Raw genomic sequence first — 18853 nt, 5'->3', positions numbered from 1 at the left:
ACCAAACTGAGTCAAGATTAATAGTATATTAAGTAATAAAATATGCAGAATTTAGTTTCATTTTTGTTGAAAGTTTCCACTATGTCGTTAATGATAAGAACTTCACGACTTATCCGTATGTATTGGACAGATTTAGAGTTGATATTTTTGTCATGCTCATAAACCATTACGGGCGCTACTTAACTGGAAGAAGCTAGTTCTTCGAAAACGAAACTTGTGCATCACGAAGCGTATTATGGAATCTTCTGGCATATTTATTCTAAACCCAACTTTCTATGAGCTGTTATTGGCGTTTGACTTACAGGTATACATATGTATTTTTAAACATTATATTACTAAAATATATTTTAATTAAAGGCAAACAATCTTTTCTTGCTCCATATTTATCTAAAATGTCACCTTCCCAACAGTGAAACTTTGTACTTCTTAAATAGCTAGGAAGTGATTGCTCTATAATATAATCTGTAGGAACACTACCAAGTTCCTTAAACTCAAAAATAATTTGAATGACATACACCTTGCACATAAGCACTCATGTTCTGTTAGATGTCTCCCAAACTGCCCAAATTTTTAAGTTTTGTCTAGAAGACTGGGGGCATCAATAAGCTATACCTACATTTTTTTAACTTAGTAATTTTTTTTTTTTACAATTTCTCTTTTCATAGCATATTTTTATAACTTTTTTGTTGTTCTATTTACCTAGACATAATGGTCTGTTTTTCTTTTTTTTTCAAACACGACGTTTCTTCCCTATCTCACAACAACCTTGATTTTCTTTATCTGTACACTATACCCAGGGCCGTGTGCAGGAACTTAATTTTGACCGCTTTGGGGAGGGGGAGGGAGGGGAGAGGAGAGGAGGGACGTTAAACACACATATATATAAATAATCAATATAAGTGCACACATGTACATCATATGCATAACAATAAGTATTACACTCACCAAGATGACAGAGTCCATATGCGTAGAATAACTCGGATGGGGCATGACTTTCATAAAAAAAACAAAATCAAGGTTTTATAAGTTGAAAGTTTCTTTCTTTAATCATCCTGGTTAAAAGTTTCACATTTTGGCAGTTAAAAAAACAGATTCCGTAAACATCACCTAGTAAATAACACTTGTATTATTCTAAGAACCAGGAAGTCATTTTAGAAATGTAAAAGAAAAAAAAGCAGAGATAGAAATAAGTGTTCTTTCTTCTTTGAACAAAGAGTTAAGTTACGGATTTATGTTAGATATATGTAATGACAGCAAAATTTGTTGACAAGAGAGGGCGCGGTTCTGGATCGCCAAGGTTACCACGACTAGCCGCAGGGGTTATACTATATACACATTTATTTTCCTGGCAGCTTCTACTATGTTTCACCATGTGCAAATCTTGTGAAAAAACAACAATAATACAAGGAAAGTACTTAAATTTCACTTTCACGCGAAGGCCATCTCTTGATGTAAACAATAGATGATATGCATTTAATATATATTTTGCAATATACATATAATGTAATTTGGCTACGCTTATTCATTAGACTTACATGAAATGACAAGAAATAACTTATGAGCTGTATATTTCACTTACTCTCGTACAGCAATTCTTGAATATTTACATATGTATCGTTGATTGTAAATGTATATTTTGAAAACGTTACTGTACGGTATCTATATAAACAACGCCAAGAAATAAATACAGGTACGTACAAAAACATTTCAAAAAAGTTATTCTACCATTGATAAACAAGAATTTACACAAATAGTTATGAGCTAATTAAATTTATGAAAAATCATAATATATTAAACAAGGGTGAGGGATTTACAGAAAATAATGTAAATAGGTGGCGTGATACCTTGTAAAACATACAAATTAAGATATGATAGAAAGTATAAATAATAGAATATTCTTGTGATACGTACTACTAAAGATGACGCGGTTAAAGTGTCGAAACGTGTCGAGTGACTGTCGAGTGAGTGTCGCTAACAGTGACTGTAGACCAATCCCAAATAAAAACATTTGTTGTGTAAACAATAGCAAGGTATTATTTTCAACTGTTATATTTCTTTATTTACAATTTTACACAATTGCCAAAGAAGAATTTTTCAAAGAGATAGGTAAATAGAACGTGCTCTGCCGGTCTGGTTATAATATATGAAAATTATGTTGAATTAAGTGTCGAAAATACGTGTGGTTGACTATATCAGTTTACAAGAAAGTTAATTCGTGCCTAACGAAAATTTAAAGTTGGTCCTAAAACTTCAAAACTTCTCGAATGATCTTTGTTTCGTACTAGGTGAAGGTCTGTTCCATAGCAGACAATTTATTTCGTAGGCTCTTACTTTCATCACGTGACCCTCAAACGTTCAAGCAGAACCGTGTTCGAACAAACAATAAATAACAAAAAGTTTAGAAAGGGCAAGACATTTTCAGAAGCATTCAACTCTAAACGTGTGTTCAGTTTCCTGTGTCACAATTGTAAAGACCATTTAGAAATAAGAGAATTGAATCGGTACGTCTTTATGACAAATAACTTTATTACGCATGTGCAGCGTATTTTTTTACTACGTGTATAATTATTGCAGACAATACGGAGTTATTAATATTGCTTCTTTCACTGTATTAAGTTGAAAAAGTTAATCTGAGCACACTGATAACATCTGCTTGTCGTCGTTTCCTATAGAGAAATGGTTCTGCCAGTTTTCATTTTTCTTCTGTTCTACTTAACTTCTGTGTCAACTAAGCCAGGTAAACCATATTTTATACTTATCTGTATCACATGTTCACATGCATTTGGATATTATTTTCCTTGTGAGTACCACTATATTGTTTTGTTTGTTTGTTGTTGTATCATTTGGTGGTGGTGGGAGGAGAGATGTTAGAAATTTATCTGATAATATTTCCCTTTAAAAAATAACATTCTTACAAGCTGATATCTCTTATTATAATCAGATCATTTGTGACGTTAGCTCGGATACACAGATCAGCTAAGAAACTGTGTATCTGATACTGAAATAAGTTTTTCTGATGTCAAAAACAGGAGTCGATTAAAAAAATTAAAGGTCGTAATGTAAAGACGTTTTTATTTTATGTAGAGACGTAATTGTTTCGGTTACTGTTGCAGAAATAGCTCATCTGCAGTCCAGCATGGTTTCTCAAATTCCATTCCATTTCTTAGAGCTAAATTGAACTTAGCCATGATCCGTTATGATTTTTCTTTATAAGGCACATATATAGAATACCAAAATGTAAATCAATCACATTGAATGAATAATGCATCTCAATATATCAGAATTAATCACTTGAAAATACAGTGAATGATATAACAATTCATACACGGAGACACAGCGGTGAACGTTTTTGTTTAATTATCTTTACAACTATACCATGCACAACTATTCGAAAGAAATCCACATCTCACTTTAGTCGACATTCTTTGTACGTGAATCAATTGGACTTCAGTTGATCATCAGTCATAAAAATAAATACGTTTAATAATTTAAATGTTTTATCACCATGGTGATAAATTATAAAGACATGTGTTTCCTCACTCCGCTTAGAATTAGAAGTAAAGCGCAGTCAAGATTACGTCTGTTCATTTCTTTATATTAATCAATATACAAATAAAATGTAATTCTTAAGATAATCATTACTTCAGACAACAGACTTTGAGTAGTTTCCCATAATGTCACACCCTTTAGTGTAGTTAGGAGGAGAATAATCAGTCTCGCTTTCACAACGACGATATTCGTGACTATATGAAAATATTATTTACTTTCTCCCACACTTAAAAATGTCTATCATACGTTATAAAATATTTTTAATTATATACAGAAGTTTATAAATCAACATAATTTTTGTGTACGATAAAAATGAAGATTTTCAATTAAATATTATATGTTTATGTTTTGTTTCTATTTTTCAATTGTGTTTTACAAGCTGTTGTCGTGAAAGCGCCTAACAGATGGTTAGTCTGTATAATTGTTTTACTTGTTTAGAATATTGGACAAGGTATAATAAAAGACATTAGCAATAGACCTTCACAGAAACTTATGTAATGAGTCTGTGTCTAATTATGGATTGCTACACAAAGCTGTTATGCTGATGTATAACTACATAATGTTGATACACTTACAAATAACTACATAATGGTTTTACACTTACAAATAACTACATAATGGTTTTACACTTACAAATAACTACATCATGTTGTTACACTTACAGATAACTACATAATGTTCTTATATTTCCAGATAACTAACTACATAATGTTATTCTACTACAGATAACTATATAAGCTTGTTATAAGCACAGGTAATTAATTAATCTATTATAGTCACAGATAACTTCATAATATTATATTCACGGACAGCTACGTACTTTTGTTATATTCACAGAAAACCATATAACAATGTTATATTCACAGATAGCTGTATAATGTTGTTATATTCCCGGATAATAAGATTATGTAGTTATGCTAAAGATAATTATATAAATTCATGTTCTTACATTCACGGATTAACGCTTAATATTGTTATGTTCACCGATAACTGAATAATATTGTAAGATTTACAGATAACTATTCAATCTTGTTATATCCACAAATACCTGCATAATGTTTTTACATCCACGGATAACAACATAATCTTGTTATAATCACAAATAACTACATAATACTGTTATATTCAAGGTTAACTTCATGAGGTTTTTTACATTCACGGATAATTTCACAATGCTGTTATATTAAAAGATAACTACATAAAGATATTTTATTCACAGATAACCACATAATCTTAATATGTTCAAGATAACTACATAAGGATTTTATATTCTCTTATAACTTCATAAGGTTGTTATATTCACGAATAATTACATGATAATATTATACTTATAGGTAACCACATAAGGTTCTTTTTAAAGCTACATAGAACACAAGTCATCCTAGGAGGGTACCTCACATTTTATGGAATTGCTTTTGTTTCGTTTTTTAATTTGACCTCTCTTACTTTCTTCCTGTATCATTGGTTATCTTTCACTAATAAGTGAATTTCACTAATGACCTGCGTAACTAGAAGAGATTACAAAAATGTATACATATATGAGATATCAGGGGTGCAATGTGAAAATGAGAAATCTTTCATAGGTTGTGTAAATATACAATTCAACTTGAAAGAATCAGTTAAACGATCCGGTTACAACGTGAATAAAAGGATTTAATGAGAAAAGATTGAAAGATAGAGAATGGAGATTCCAAGAAAACGTTCATGTATTGGGAAAAATTGTTCTTTGTAAATTTAAAAATATATCTCATTTGTATCGCTTATAATTTTTGTTTTTTTTTTCATTCATTCTCGAAATTAAAGAAGTAACTGCAAACATAAATATTTAAACATTATTTAAAAATACGAAATAAATTATAAAACAAGGTTTATCTCAACAATATAAACATATTTCCAGTGCCGTTTTATGTAAGTTAGTTATAATAAAAATATATTTGTTACGTACGTTAAATATAAATAGTGAGCTTAGATTTAAATGTTAATTAACGCCAATTATTCCATTATTCGTGAATATTCAAAGATAATGAGTTAAAACAATTAGCACTGCAAAATGTCACGACAAAAAAAAAAAAGGAATGTAAAATGAGGTTCAATACTGATAACCATCTGGTCTGTTCTGGTAGCTCTGAAGTTAAACTTTCTCTATTCTCTAGCATGCTTCGTGTTTTTTAATGTATTCACGTAAATGGACGTGACAATCACTCCGCGTGTTGGGTTTTTATTCACAATTGTCTTTAGATGCATTGTCTTGCCACTTGTCTTTCGAACGAGATAAAGACAGACTTCCCTTGTGTAGCAAGGATTTCTGTTTAATCGTCTATTGTTCTGCCTTGGAAATGTTTATACGTTATAACTACTCATTTGTTTCATCATTCATTTTCCCTATTTAATTCGAATAGATGGAGAAATAGGAAAAATTAATCTCTTGGTGTTTTTTAAATATACATTTACACATGCTCAAATATGACTCGTCTGTGAACTGGGTGCTATTTTACATAATTTATTGCACTGAAAAGCACGTAAGATTTCATAACTCAACTTGAAACATAAATCTGTGTCCAAAACAGGCGCTGTGCAAAGTTATCAATGTTATTGAATTCCACAAAGTCCTTTTTATTTCCTGCTTCTTCAAGATGCCTGACTACACACGTGTTTGGCCGCTAGCCAGCATTGATGACTTGTTTTTTGTTGTTTTATTAGCTTTTATTACATAGTATCTTGCAAAATATATATGCTGTATCTTTGGGAAATGAAAAATTAAGAAATAATGTTGAAATGTACTGCTGATAAAACATGTAGACTATTACATAAATTGCCTTCTTAAAGGAAATTGTATCAGAATATACATGTATAATAAATTTTGCCAACACGATTTCTATGTTCATTTTCATATAAAATAATAATTCTTGCGTGGCTGAAACCATAACAAATAATTAAATAAATACAAAACAGAATTAGTGCATCAGATATGTACGAAAACAGGTAATTACATAAAACAAAAACAAATGAATGAGATACCAACAGCCAAAAACTTTTTTATATTTTTATGTATAGAAAATGACGTTTTGAGCTAGTGCTCTTCGTCAGATCGTAGAGCTTAAAACAAAACTTGAAAATTGCACTCGCAGTATTTTTAACGTAAAGTTACAAATCGGTTACAAGAATTAACTATCAACAACGTATTACAATGCTTTAAGTGAACGATCAGACTGAGGGATAGAAAATGAAGGACAGAACAAAATGCTAAAGAAATGGGAAAGCGTTCTCTGCGAATTTAAAAATAAAACTATATGTGCTAACCATACCTAATTTTGAACTGATAGACTAAAAGGAAACAACAAGTCAACCGAACTCACCACTAATTCCTAGGCTTCTCTAATCAAATAGTGAATTTGATCGTCACTCTTATAACAGACCTACGGCTTAAAATGTGGAACACAATTTTGCGTAGCGGGTCACGAACTGTGAACTTTCGTATTCATAGTCAGGCACTCTAACCAGTAGGCCACGCTCAGTCCGAAATAACATTAAGTAGCCCTTGAGTATTACATGTGAGAAAAAACTTTAATTAAGCAGATGTCTAACTTGATTAAATTTTTGAGGGGCAAATTGCATACCCAACTCTACCTTTAGTGAAAGCCCGATAGATTCGGTGAAAGTCTACAAGTAAAAGTGAACTCTCAGACCATAATGGGCTTTCCTTTTGAAGCTCTTGTAGCTTAGTTTGAAGATTATTTTAAGGAAACTGCACTCCTCCGTCTTTCTTCTCTTGAAAACGCGGACATTACGCACAAATTTGCTGAAAATTAATAAAATTTCAGCGAGTGGTTTCAGTAGCAGTCATTCTCCAAGAAAATTATTGTAAGAAATGGTGAGTGGGTCGGAAGTGAGAACGTGTAACAGTCGAGTCGAGAAACTTGGCAGAAATGTCAAAGCAGTTGCATCACTTCTTCTTCAAAGCAGCCTATTTCACAGTAGAGATGTGGTCAAGATTTCTACTGTCTAACTTTGGTACATTTACTGTATTAAATTTAATAATAATCTTGAATTTTGATTCTACAGAAAACTATATTTTACATCAAGAAGTAAATAATATCCTAATAAAACTTTAATTATGAAATACTTCTCTAATTCAGGCTTAAGCGCTTATTCTAACCTTAGTATAAACTGGAAGTTAAATTACTCATGTTCACAAAATCAAATAAAATTCGTAAAAACAAACCAGAGATTTACTTACATGGAACCCTTCTCCAGGCTGCTACATCAGCAAATTTTCTAGGCCTTACTTATGAATCGAAACTAGCCTGGCAAACATACCTAAACGAACTAAAAAACAAAATCTGGAAGCGATTGAACCACGTCAGGATTCTGTCTGGAAAGAACACAGGCACATTGCCGAGAAACATAATAAAATTCTATCAAAAGTACATATGACCGGTAGTTGAATACTCTTGCCTGGCTTGGATTAAAGTTGCACCACACATAGTCAAACATAAATTGCAACTATAGGAAACTCAGTCCTCACTTGTGCATATAAATTTCCACACACAATAAGTTTAGTTTTCCTAAACAAATATGCGAATCTACGGGCACTCTACGACAGACTCTTGAGTAGATCGGTCATCAACTTCCAGAAAAACGAACTAGCACGTTCACTAGATCGCTATATCACACATGATGGAAATGAGCCTAAGCTCCTCTCTCCCTTAAATATGTACTATAGATATAGCAATCAGCCACTTACTGCTAGACTTACTTAACCATATCATTTGTGTGGTGTATTCACTATGTATTATTAGGGTATTAATGTTAAATACAAACTAAATACATTACCAAATGAACAAGCATTGGCATATATGGGACTATTTGTGAATTGTAAGACTGTTGACATTTTAAATGAAGCAAAGTGTATACCAGTGCAAATAATCAACGTTGCACATAAATGGACATGGCCCTGATAGGGGTAACGCAATTATGTCAGTGACTTTGCATAAATACAGAACCCTTATTTGCGAAATGTTCAGCATTTATGAATATTTTTCAAATAATGGTGCCGACTAAAACGGATCAAATAACACCAGTGCGCGAGGGAGGAAGAAGTTTAAACATTACTTGACCCCCTCCCATATCTCGAAGTTTAGCTTCTGCACAATGCTCAGAGTTCGCAGACAATGTGACCATTTGGAAGAGTGCCCAAACTCCGAAAACAGCATCATACAATATACAACCACTATTAACAGAATTAGAACAAATGGAGGATCAAAATAAACACCCATAAAACACAGGTAATATTATTCTCAAAATCAATCAAACAAAACAGAACGAAATATCAACTATATAAAGATGGGACACTCCTCGAAGTCGTCACATCTGCAAAATTCTTAGGTTTAACTTACAATTCAAAATTAACGTGGAGTGAACATATTAAGAGTATCAAAAATAGGATCTAACTTAAAGCGAGGTATCCTGCAAATCTGACAGGTAATAATTAAGGAGCTTCACCAGATATCACACTCAAAATATATAAAACATTATTAGAATACGCCTGCACAACATGGCTGAAAGATTCTGACACTCAGATAAAACACGTACAGAAAACACAAAACTTTGTACTCACAAAAGCCTATAAAGTACCCCGTAAAACAAACTTAATCTTTTCACACACATACTCAAACATCCATCGTTTCTTTGACAGACTCCTTGAAAACTCATTAAAATAGTATAAGAAAAATAATAACAAAAAAAAAAGCCTAATGAGCAACTTAGAGAAGTACATCATACATGATGGACAAAATCAGAAGTACCTGTCGCCATTGAATAAAATAAATAACATTATTAAAACGGCCGCTTAGTATTACAGAATTTTTCAGATACATTCATAATCTTATTTTTAAAAAGGATTTATTTTATGTGTACTAAAATGAATATATTTGTGTGTATTACATTATTACTGCAATGGACTGTAGTGTGCACTCAGGACTTTGTGTAAACTTACATCAGCGATTTATTTGTAATTATGTAAACAAATGATGGTATCAACCGATAATATGGACAAGGCCTTAAAAGTGCAATGCGAAATTTTATTTATGGACTCTAAGAAAATAAATCTATCATATTTCAAATGTGGGAAGTATAACCAGAAAAATTCTATGTGGATCAAATAAAACCTCAGCGACCTGGACACAACATCATTAGCGTAGAACCCTTGGAGACATCTTGTAGTGTAAACTCGACCAGACTACAATAATAAGAAGCAGAAGTTTTAAACAATAAAAAAGAACTAGAGATCATCTTTGGAGGAAAACAAACTAAACATGAAATCTGAAACATCTGATACAGCAATAAAAATCAAGTAGCAAAAATCTACTGTTAGGAGGGAGGAAGAGATCGAACGTGTACCTGACCCTCCCAGGTCCAACAAAATCGGACCTAAAAATCCGTTACAGCGAATGATACGCATTCTATCTGGATATTTTGTTACTATATATTTTGGTTATTATTGGAAACTAGCCAAAATGCTGAGACTTTAATTTACAAACTTTAATTTGTAAAAGTTTGTTGCGATGTGAATTTTGTTCAAACTCAACTATTTACAATAGCAACTGCAGTAACGATATACGGATTATTCTATAAAATATTTTTATTATTCAATGTAGGGGAAAGTTTAATAATAATTTTGTTTGCTTTTGGACTGCTAATTCAGTATGCTGGGTTTTGGTGTGGATTAGTCAACTCGTTTAGGGAGAGATGCGTCCACAGACAGACAGAAAGTATTCTTTGATAGTATGGATAGTTACCACACCGGCATGGCTTAATATGTATAACGCATATATGAAGAATGCATGTACCCCAATTTTCATACTCAGCTCTGCCTCGCTTCACTTGCCAGAGCTAAATTGATTAGATAACTGCAACAGTGGTTAGTATATAACAAAGGAAACAAAACACTGAATGAAATAATATAATGCGAAGAACACCATTAGAGCAGCAAACGTGTGTAAACAAAACAAATAGAAATACAGAGAGAAATGTGGATAGATTACATTACATAGATGTGTAACCATAAATCAAATAGATAAACAAAGATACGTATTAAAGTTTAAAATATGACACATATTCATGATTAAATTAACTAGGCTAGAAATTGTTGTATGAAAAATAATTACGTATCTTAATCATAACAACCACTTTTCATGTGATTTACAGAAATGATTGATTGTTGTTTTTCAGTTCGACTTTGTATTCCACAGAAGAATTTAAAGTCTTGTTTATCTATGTCTCAAGAGATGCCAAACTTTGTTCAGTGTGTTTTAGGACGAGACAAGTAAGAATATATAGATAAGTGAATAGATATAATTTTGCTAGCTTTAACGATTTCTATTCTCGCTAAAAGTGAACTTCACGTTTTTATTTCAAAGAATTTGTGTTTTGAACAAGGTATTTTCATATTATTTTTTACTTTGATAAAGGTGAATAAAAATCGTTATTGTTCTATATATACAGTGTTTTTTTTTTAAACTGCATAATGGTTCTTGTTCAAAGGGCCTGGCATGGTCTGATAGTTAGGGCGTTAAATTCGGAATCTGCCGGTTGTGAAATCACAACCAAATTTTATTCGTGCCATCAGCCGTGGGATCGTTATATGTAACGGTCAATCCCACTATTCGTTGATAAAATAGTAGACCAAAAGTGGACGATGGATGCTGTCAGCCAATTGCCGTCCTTCTCGTCGGCAATTCAAAATTCATATATTCTTTGAAAAATGTGTTAGATATTTCACTTTGAATTATATTTTTTAACATATATTATATGTATATTACCATGACAGACATTTTCTTCTTTAAAATTGTGTACAAAAAGATTTTGTTTGTTTCTTGTTAATCACACAGTTACAAAATGAGCTATCAGTGCTGTACCCACCACGGGTATCGAAACACAGTTCTTATCGTTATAGGCGTTCAGACTTCCCGTTGATGGTATGGTGGTTAGGGTGCTCGCGTCGCAAGCTAGCGGTCGCGGGTTTGAATCCCTGTTACCGAATGCACTAGCCCTTTCAACTTTATAATATGACGTTCAATCCCGCTATTAGTTAATAGAAGAGCGGCCCGAAAGTTGGCGGTGGGTGGTGTTGACTAGCTGCCTTCCCTCTTGTCTATCACTGCTAAATTAGGGACGGCTAGCGTAGATGGCCCTCGTGTATGTTTGTGAGAAATTCAAAGCGAACCAAAACAAAACAAATTTACCGTTTAGCCACTTGGGGTGGGGCATAACAAAAATTAAAAAAAGAAAAAAAGATTTTCTTATGACTATGATATCATAGTCTCAAGACTGAATTTAATTTTAATTCAGAGTTTCGTTTTCAGTTTACTTACTGTTTATAAGTATTATTTTATTACAAGCTAGAACTTTTATAGTAAGGAAGTTTATTTTTTAGAACAGGTACTACGTTTGAATGTTGATTTAAATGCTAAAATCTTCTTTACCGTTGAAACTTGTGAATGATCGCACCAGTGATCGAAACGTAGTACCTGTTCGAAAAATATTCTTTCTTACTATAAAAGCTGTAATTTGTATTAAAATAATCGTGTTTTGATTTCGTTGAGCATATTACCCTGTCCATCTCGAAGTATAATAGTCACATCTAGTTTCCTTCACCCATTACAGTTGGTAAATCATATACACTTTATACATTCCAGTTTAGGTGGTTAGATAGTATTCACTAATTTTTGAAGAAAAGACAAGGTAAAACATGATTGAATAATTCTAATGACTCGTCGTCATTATTGTGTTTTCAGGCTTGACTGTATGTACATTATTCTGAATGGACAAGCTGACTTGGTGAACGTAGCTCCAGAAGAGATTTACACAGGAGGAAGGTATTTCAGTTTAGTACCAATAGCCATGGAAGCAACAGCCTACGAAAGTAAGTCAAAAATTTATCAAATGCGTATATTTCGGGAGTTCGGCGTTTATAAATTTTCTATACCTCACATAAAGAAACAAATTAGAAGACAACATTCAATATTCAGGGCATCAGACAAAGGTATGTTATTTCTTATACAATACTGCAATAACGTTGCAATGACTTTGGAGGGATATTTAAAAGCAACATTTCACATGCAAACGGAGATTTAGGTATACCAGAAAAACGTGTAAATGAGCAGCGGTTAAGAAGTTCTCAATTATTTTATAATTTAAACCATGAATATACAAGAGGCTAATGGTGAGAGTTTAAACTTAGGTGTTCGTAAAGAATACTGAAGGAATTTTCTCAGAATTAGAAATTAAATTAAATTTCTAATAACGTAACTTTGAACTCTACGATTTTGCATCTGGGGGATATTGTGATTAAGCCACAATAAAGAAAAATCTACGAATGAATTATTAAATATACATAGGAGCAACCTTAGCTTTAAAATACTCAAACATCAAAGCGATATTGTTTCAAACTACCTACCCACATACTGCTTAAAATAACTTGAATATTTAATTAAAACGAACAAGATTTCCGTCGAAATCCTCAAATACACGAAGTCTTTCTCTAAACGGAAATATTTCAAATGTTTGGGATGCAGGAGCTACACATAGATCGTGGTTGAGTTTTGTACTCGCACTTAAGACGACATATACATAATGCGATAATTATTTTATTCCAACAGCTTTGTGAATCATATTCACAGGTACTTGAAATACATTTTTCACATTGTAGTTTGTACACCAGTTTTATTTGTCTGTCTTTTTATGTGCATCGTTTTTGTTTTCGGCCTTGTATGTGTTTTGAAACACCACCCAAAAGTGAAAGAGATGGCTTTGTGTTGTGCTCTCTTTCTTTAGATGTTAGTTCGTTTTGTGTTGGATATTTGCGCAAAACACTGCTGTTTCTGCTAACCGTTCCTAAGTATTAGCTCATAGAGAGAAAGAAGACAGCTTGTCAACAGCACTCACTGCCAACTTTAGAGAAACTCTAATTAAATAGTAGAAATTAACCATTACTTTTATAAAGCACCCTCGACCCTTTAGCGTTATATTTTTCAGCAATGGGACACGAAGTATAGACCCATAGAATTCACAGTCCGGCATGCTAACAGCTAAACCAAGCCCAGCCAGGCTGAATGGAGTGAAAGAAACTCATACAAGCCATTAATAATACTCTTGTCACAAAAGTTAACTCGCTGGTGTAGACATTTTAGGTCTAAAATTTTGAACCACTGGACTCATTTCAATTCATCCAGAGATTCAATTGCCCATGGGAGTAGAAAAGCATCGATGTAATCTACCCATATCCTCGGCATAACTTCATGACAATAACTACTGGAAATGACCACGCACTCTGTGATTATGTCCTTTAGCATTCACTATATTATGGAATGGGTTCTGTCCTTAGTAATCCAGGTAAGCCTGCAGAGCAGTTGTTTCATTGTCATATGATGCTTGTGTCTAAATGATTGCGAGTTATTTCTCTTTGACCCAATTAGCCATCTGGTTTCATAAATGCATTTCATATTCAGCCAACAAGGCACTAAATTACTATCACTGTGATTTATTAAGATTGGTTTCACAGTACTTACCAGGATTTCAAATGTGTTAGCAAACAAGTACTTGCTTTCAGACATGGCATAACAAAAGCAATAATAGTGAGACTGCTAGTTTTGTTCACATTCACTTCCCCTTCTTTGCAGATGACCATTCCAGAAGAAAGCTGAATAAGCAACTGTCCATAATTTCAGAACAGCATCAGGACTGGATCCATCCTCTAACAAAACATTGTTTGGGCAAGAACCAGAGCATTTCAGACATTGCCTCTATCACCACCTAACACATTAGACCTCATTTGTAGTAAACTGTGTAATATCACTTACATAGACGAATCCTGACTCTCTACGAAACATACCCTTATGCAGTGCACTGTTGCTGGGCCCAGTCTGGATGGTATTGGATGATTTTCCCACTAAAATACAATTTACCTGTTGCACAGGCACAACTGACCATTATGATTTTCAATGAATCCATCCCAATGATGCCAATACTAAACCAAGGCTAGAGATGGCTACCTTTATCCTGTGGTTGACTTGAACTAGATATAGAGATGTGCCTCTCCAGTTGTGATACACAGCAAGATCCTGGCAGCTCCTATATAAACCAGGAACTCTTACCAGGAATGAGGAAATGTGGTCACCACACCAATTTTTCTCTTTCCTATCTACTCTGTGGTATTTTCAGATGCACTAGTTTTCCTTTAAAATTAATCAAGTAAATATCATAAAATAACGGGAGACTTCCACAGAAAATGTCTTACAAAGTGAATCTGGATTTTCTAACCTTAACTGAGTTTGAAATAAAGAGACTGGGCACAAGTTAAACACAATGAAGTATTCTTTATTTCAAACAATCAAAGAAATACTATATATGTTGTGGCACGTTTACTGACGAGCTCTCATGCAGTAATAGTGTATAATCTAAATAATATTATTATATATTCTATTTCAAACCTGATTTACTACTGAATAATTTAGAAGAATAACTTAGTAGCTTTAATGTTACATAGTTTTCAAATCTTATATAAATATAGGTTCACTGTAGTGAGTAAATGGCAACTTAAAACATTATACATATAATATTTACTTCCCCACTAATTCAACTCTATCTTATTCTTTCGATTTGCCCTTATCCAAAGTTACTGATGAGTGGTGATTTCCCTGAAACCAATATAACTCAGCGACAAATGATGAACCAAATGTTTTTGTTTATTGTAATCCACATACTGTAGTTCAAGTATCGTTTTCTTTCGAGCTTTGCAGAAACTTATCTTATTGATGTCCCACAGAGCCCTATATTTATCGTGCAGCAGCAGTGGTGAGGAAGGACTTGGAGCTCAGAAATTTAGCAGATCTTCGCAACAAACGTTCATGTCACGGAACATTCAATGACGTGGTAGGATGGCACGTACCAATCAGCGTTCTTATTGGCACAGAAGCTATAACACAAAATTGTACAAATGAGCTCCACACTATAGGAGGTTTCTTCTTAGAAAGTTGCATTGCTGGTAGCTGGTCTACAGATCCCGTTTTTGAAGAAAAACTTCGTAAGTTTTGTAGTCCGAATAATAGAAAAATACATTATAACATAACGAAACTTCTAATAACTTAGTTTTGAATTACACTATAGGTATAAACTGGAGAAGATTTTCAACAAATGATTTTTCATTTCTTATGCAATTGCAATAAACTAGTGAATTGTGGGTTTTGTATAATACTTTAACGGTGTAATCCAAGTTCAACCAAACTAAAGTAATTTTAAAATCTAAGGAAAAGAAGGTAAATATCGAATTGCCTGTGTTTCATTTACCTACTCAAGAACGTTTTCTTTATACAAAAGCGTATGTATTTTGATCCTACAGCTACAAAAAACTAAAAAAACACACTAAAAACTGTGTATATTTCATTATTTTTTCTACAAATCATGTGAAAACGTTTATTATGTTATTATTTTACAAAATTATCTACTTTTATTTTTAGTTGTCAGTTTGAAGTCTAAGAGAGTTAAAGGAAATAAAGGAATTAATGAATGTGAGGAAAATCCTTAACTTGCAAAAACTTCATTAGTTTAAACATATTGCTAAATGCTTCTACATGTACCAGAGCTAGGCTCTATTCCATTGTTTTTCAGCATATGTTTCACTAAAATACTTTCTACAGGACAACAATATCCTCAGCTATGCAGTGGCTGTGGCAATGGAACTTCTTGTTTAGACAATAGTTTTGCTGGCCACGAGGGAGCGCTACGGTGTCTTGTGAATGGAGAAAGCGATATTGCTTTCACAACAATAGAAGCAACCCAAACTTTTTTTGAAAATCGAAAAATTCAGGAAGGAAAGTACGAATTTCTATGTCTCAATACGAGCAGACAGTCATTAAAAAATCCAAAACCATGTTATTGGGCTCAAATACCGCCTAACGCTTTCATAGGCTTGCCACATCAGGGTAAGGAACTTGGTTTATAAAAAAATAAATAAAAGATAGAACTGAACTTTCTCCAATACCACATAAAATGAACAAAACATTTGTGATTCATGGCATTTTATAATCTTTATGTTCTGTCATAATACGTCATCAATGATTTGTTTTCATGAAGAAATATAAATTACCTTTAATTTTGATACTAAATGCCATATTAATTCATTTGCTTTTATATATGAAACATTAGTGCGCATTGTAATTTGCTAATATTTAAAATATCAATCAAAGCAAGTTATTCAGGTACCAGTCAATAGGTGGCTATATAAAATAGGTGACCCATATTCGAGTTAAAATATAATAGATCGTTAATTGAAAACTATTTTTTGTTGATGTAAAATGCTTCTTTACACAAAAAGCTTATATTTTTGGGTATGATTATTATTAATATGCTAGAAAGCATATTTTTTACCGGATTTGAATCTGGTGTATATGTAAGATTTCGAAATCAAATTTTGAGAAAGCTCTTCGGATTCAATGGAGAATTTGTAGGTGTTCTGATTACTTAAACGATTGCATTATAAAATTCCCATATTATGAATACTTCTGTTAATTATGAAACTGATTATTTCTGTTACATTGGATTTCGTTAAGAAGGAAATCAACCAACGTTTCTTTGTTTGCATCTTCGAGAAATGCCATCGCAGATCTAAAATAAATTAATAAAAAGAGTCATAAAGAATGAGCCAGACAGTTTAGACTCTATCAGAAATCACAATCTTTCTTTTTTACTAGAAGGCTAAATTGAAGTTACTCATATGAGTACTCACATTAACCTGTATATTAAAACACTGAAGTAAGATTTATCCAAAAATGTGGACGGAGCTGAGAGTTCTATCTGTTTTATTTGTTGTTTTGCTATTGTTTGCATTTCTGTTCAGTTTTCTATTTTACATAATAATGATTTCAACAATAAAATGGTCAAGTATTCAGATGTACTATAACTTTTTTAATTTTTAGATTCTGATAAAAATAGATTAGTTCGAATCCTCCAGGAAATTTTTACGCGATATACAATTCTCGGAAGACCATCTTGGGGTCACTTAGCCTTTGTATCCAGTGAAAATGTTACCAATGTCGTTCCTGTGCCCCCGACGATGAACACGTGGTACGATTATTTAGGTAAGCATTAATTTAGCCTCCTTTGATAATATTCACGGTTACTTTCAGAGCAGGTTACATAATGTATTTTGCTGTTTCGTATTGTGATTTATATTGTTGAACACTATTTAAGTGGTAATCCTGGTATAGAAGAATAACACCACACAGGTGTACTGTCCCCGCATAAAAGAAAAGTTTCGAATTTATTTGAAAGGATTGTTAATGAGGGGACATGTGCAGAAAAGAAGAAATAACAAGCTTGACGAACATAATTAAACATTGTTTATTTTATGTTCCACAATTACTTCAGATGTGTTCAGCTTAAAAGATGAAATTAAAGTATAAATAACAAAAAACTAAAATGATCTTCAAATGAAAATTACAATATGACAAAGCACGATCAGCGTGAATAATAATTGATCTGCACAAAAACATAGCACTTTACAGTAGGTCTTGGCACTTTTAAAACGGTAATTAATCTTTCTTTCTCTGAAAGCACCTAAACTACGCTCTCTTTGTAAATGACTAATCAAACAAAACAACAGTCTTAAGAAACAGTAGATAGTTTCAGCTTCTCTCTCATGTGTCTGGAAAGAAATCCTAAACCAAATCTCAGATGGATGTTAAATAATTCGAGAAATATCAAACGCGGTACAAAATAAAATTATAAAAACCATTATTAGATAAAAGCGCAAAATAATTATACAATCTAAACCAGAGCGATTTAGTCCTTAGACTTACCAACACATGTAAAACTAAAAGACTACAAAGCTTTATGCCAAATTGCAAATAAAGTGATAAAAATAGTCGAAACACAAACAATATAGAGATACACAAAAGACATTAAACAATTTATTTCCCCTCAAAACCATTAAATTTAGAGCTGCCGATCAAACGGAGGGCCATGCTCAGCATCGCATCGCCCACCACCAACTTATGGGATACTCTTTTACCAACGAATTGCCGGATTTACCGACGCATTATAACGCCTCCACGGCTGTAAAGGCGAATATGTTCAGCACCGGGTTTCGATCCAGCTACCCACAAATTGTGAATCGTGCACCCTAACCTCCAGGTTGCCAACTAACAAATATATAAAAACTCTGTTTTTAAACGAATTTTCAAATGAACCCAAATTAAATTATTTCAAAACAACAAAAACTTTAAAACAACCTAAAAATATATGAAAC

At 32.7% G+C, this 18853-nt stretch overlaps 1 protein-coding gene across 1 annotated transcript in view; it reads left to right on the top strand.

The window, feature by feature from the left end:
- Positions 1-2485: 2485 nt before the first annotated feature.
- LOC106471505 (melanotransferrin-like) overlaps positions 2486-18853 on the top strand; it is a 27515-nt gene continuing 11147 nt past the window's right edge. Inside the window, exons 1-6 of the mRNA XM_013932107.2 lie at positions 2486-2737; positions 10780-10873; positions 12345-12472; positions 15374-15631; positions 16245-16529; positions 17523-17684. Coding sequence (XP_013787561.1) covers positions 2677-2737; positions 10780-10873; positions 12345-12472; positions 15374-15631; positions 16245-16529; positions 17523-17684 — 988 coding nt within the window. The 5' untranslated portion in view covers positions 2486-2676. The remainder of the gene's footprint in view (positions 2738-10779; positions 10874-12344; positions 12473-15373; positions 15632-16244; positions 16530-17522; positions 17685-18853) is intronic.

This window comes from Limulus polyphemus, unplaced genomic scaffold (assembly GCF_000517525.1).
Source record: "Limulus polyphemus unplaced genomic scaffold, Limulus_polyphemus-2.1.2 Scaffold4663, whole genome shotgun sequence".
NCBI lineage: Eukaryota > Metazoa > Arthropoda > Merostomata > Xiphosura > Limulidae > Limulus > Limulus polyphemus.
Note: the sequence above shows the minus strand (reverse complement) of the source record. Positions and strands in the feature narration are given on the sequence as shown.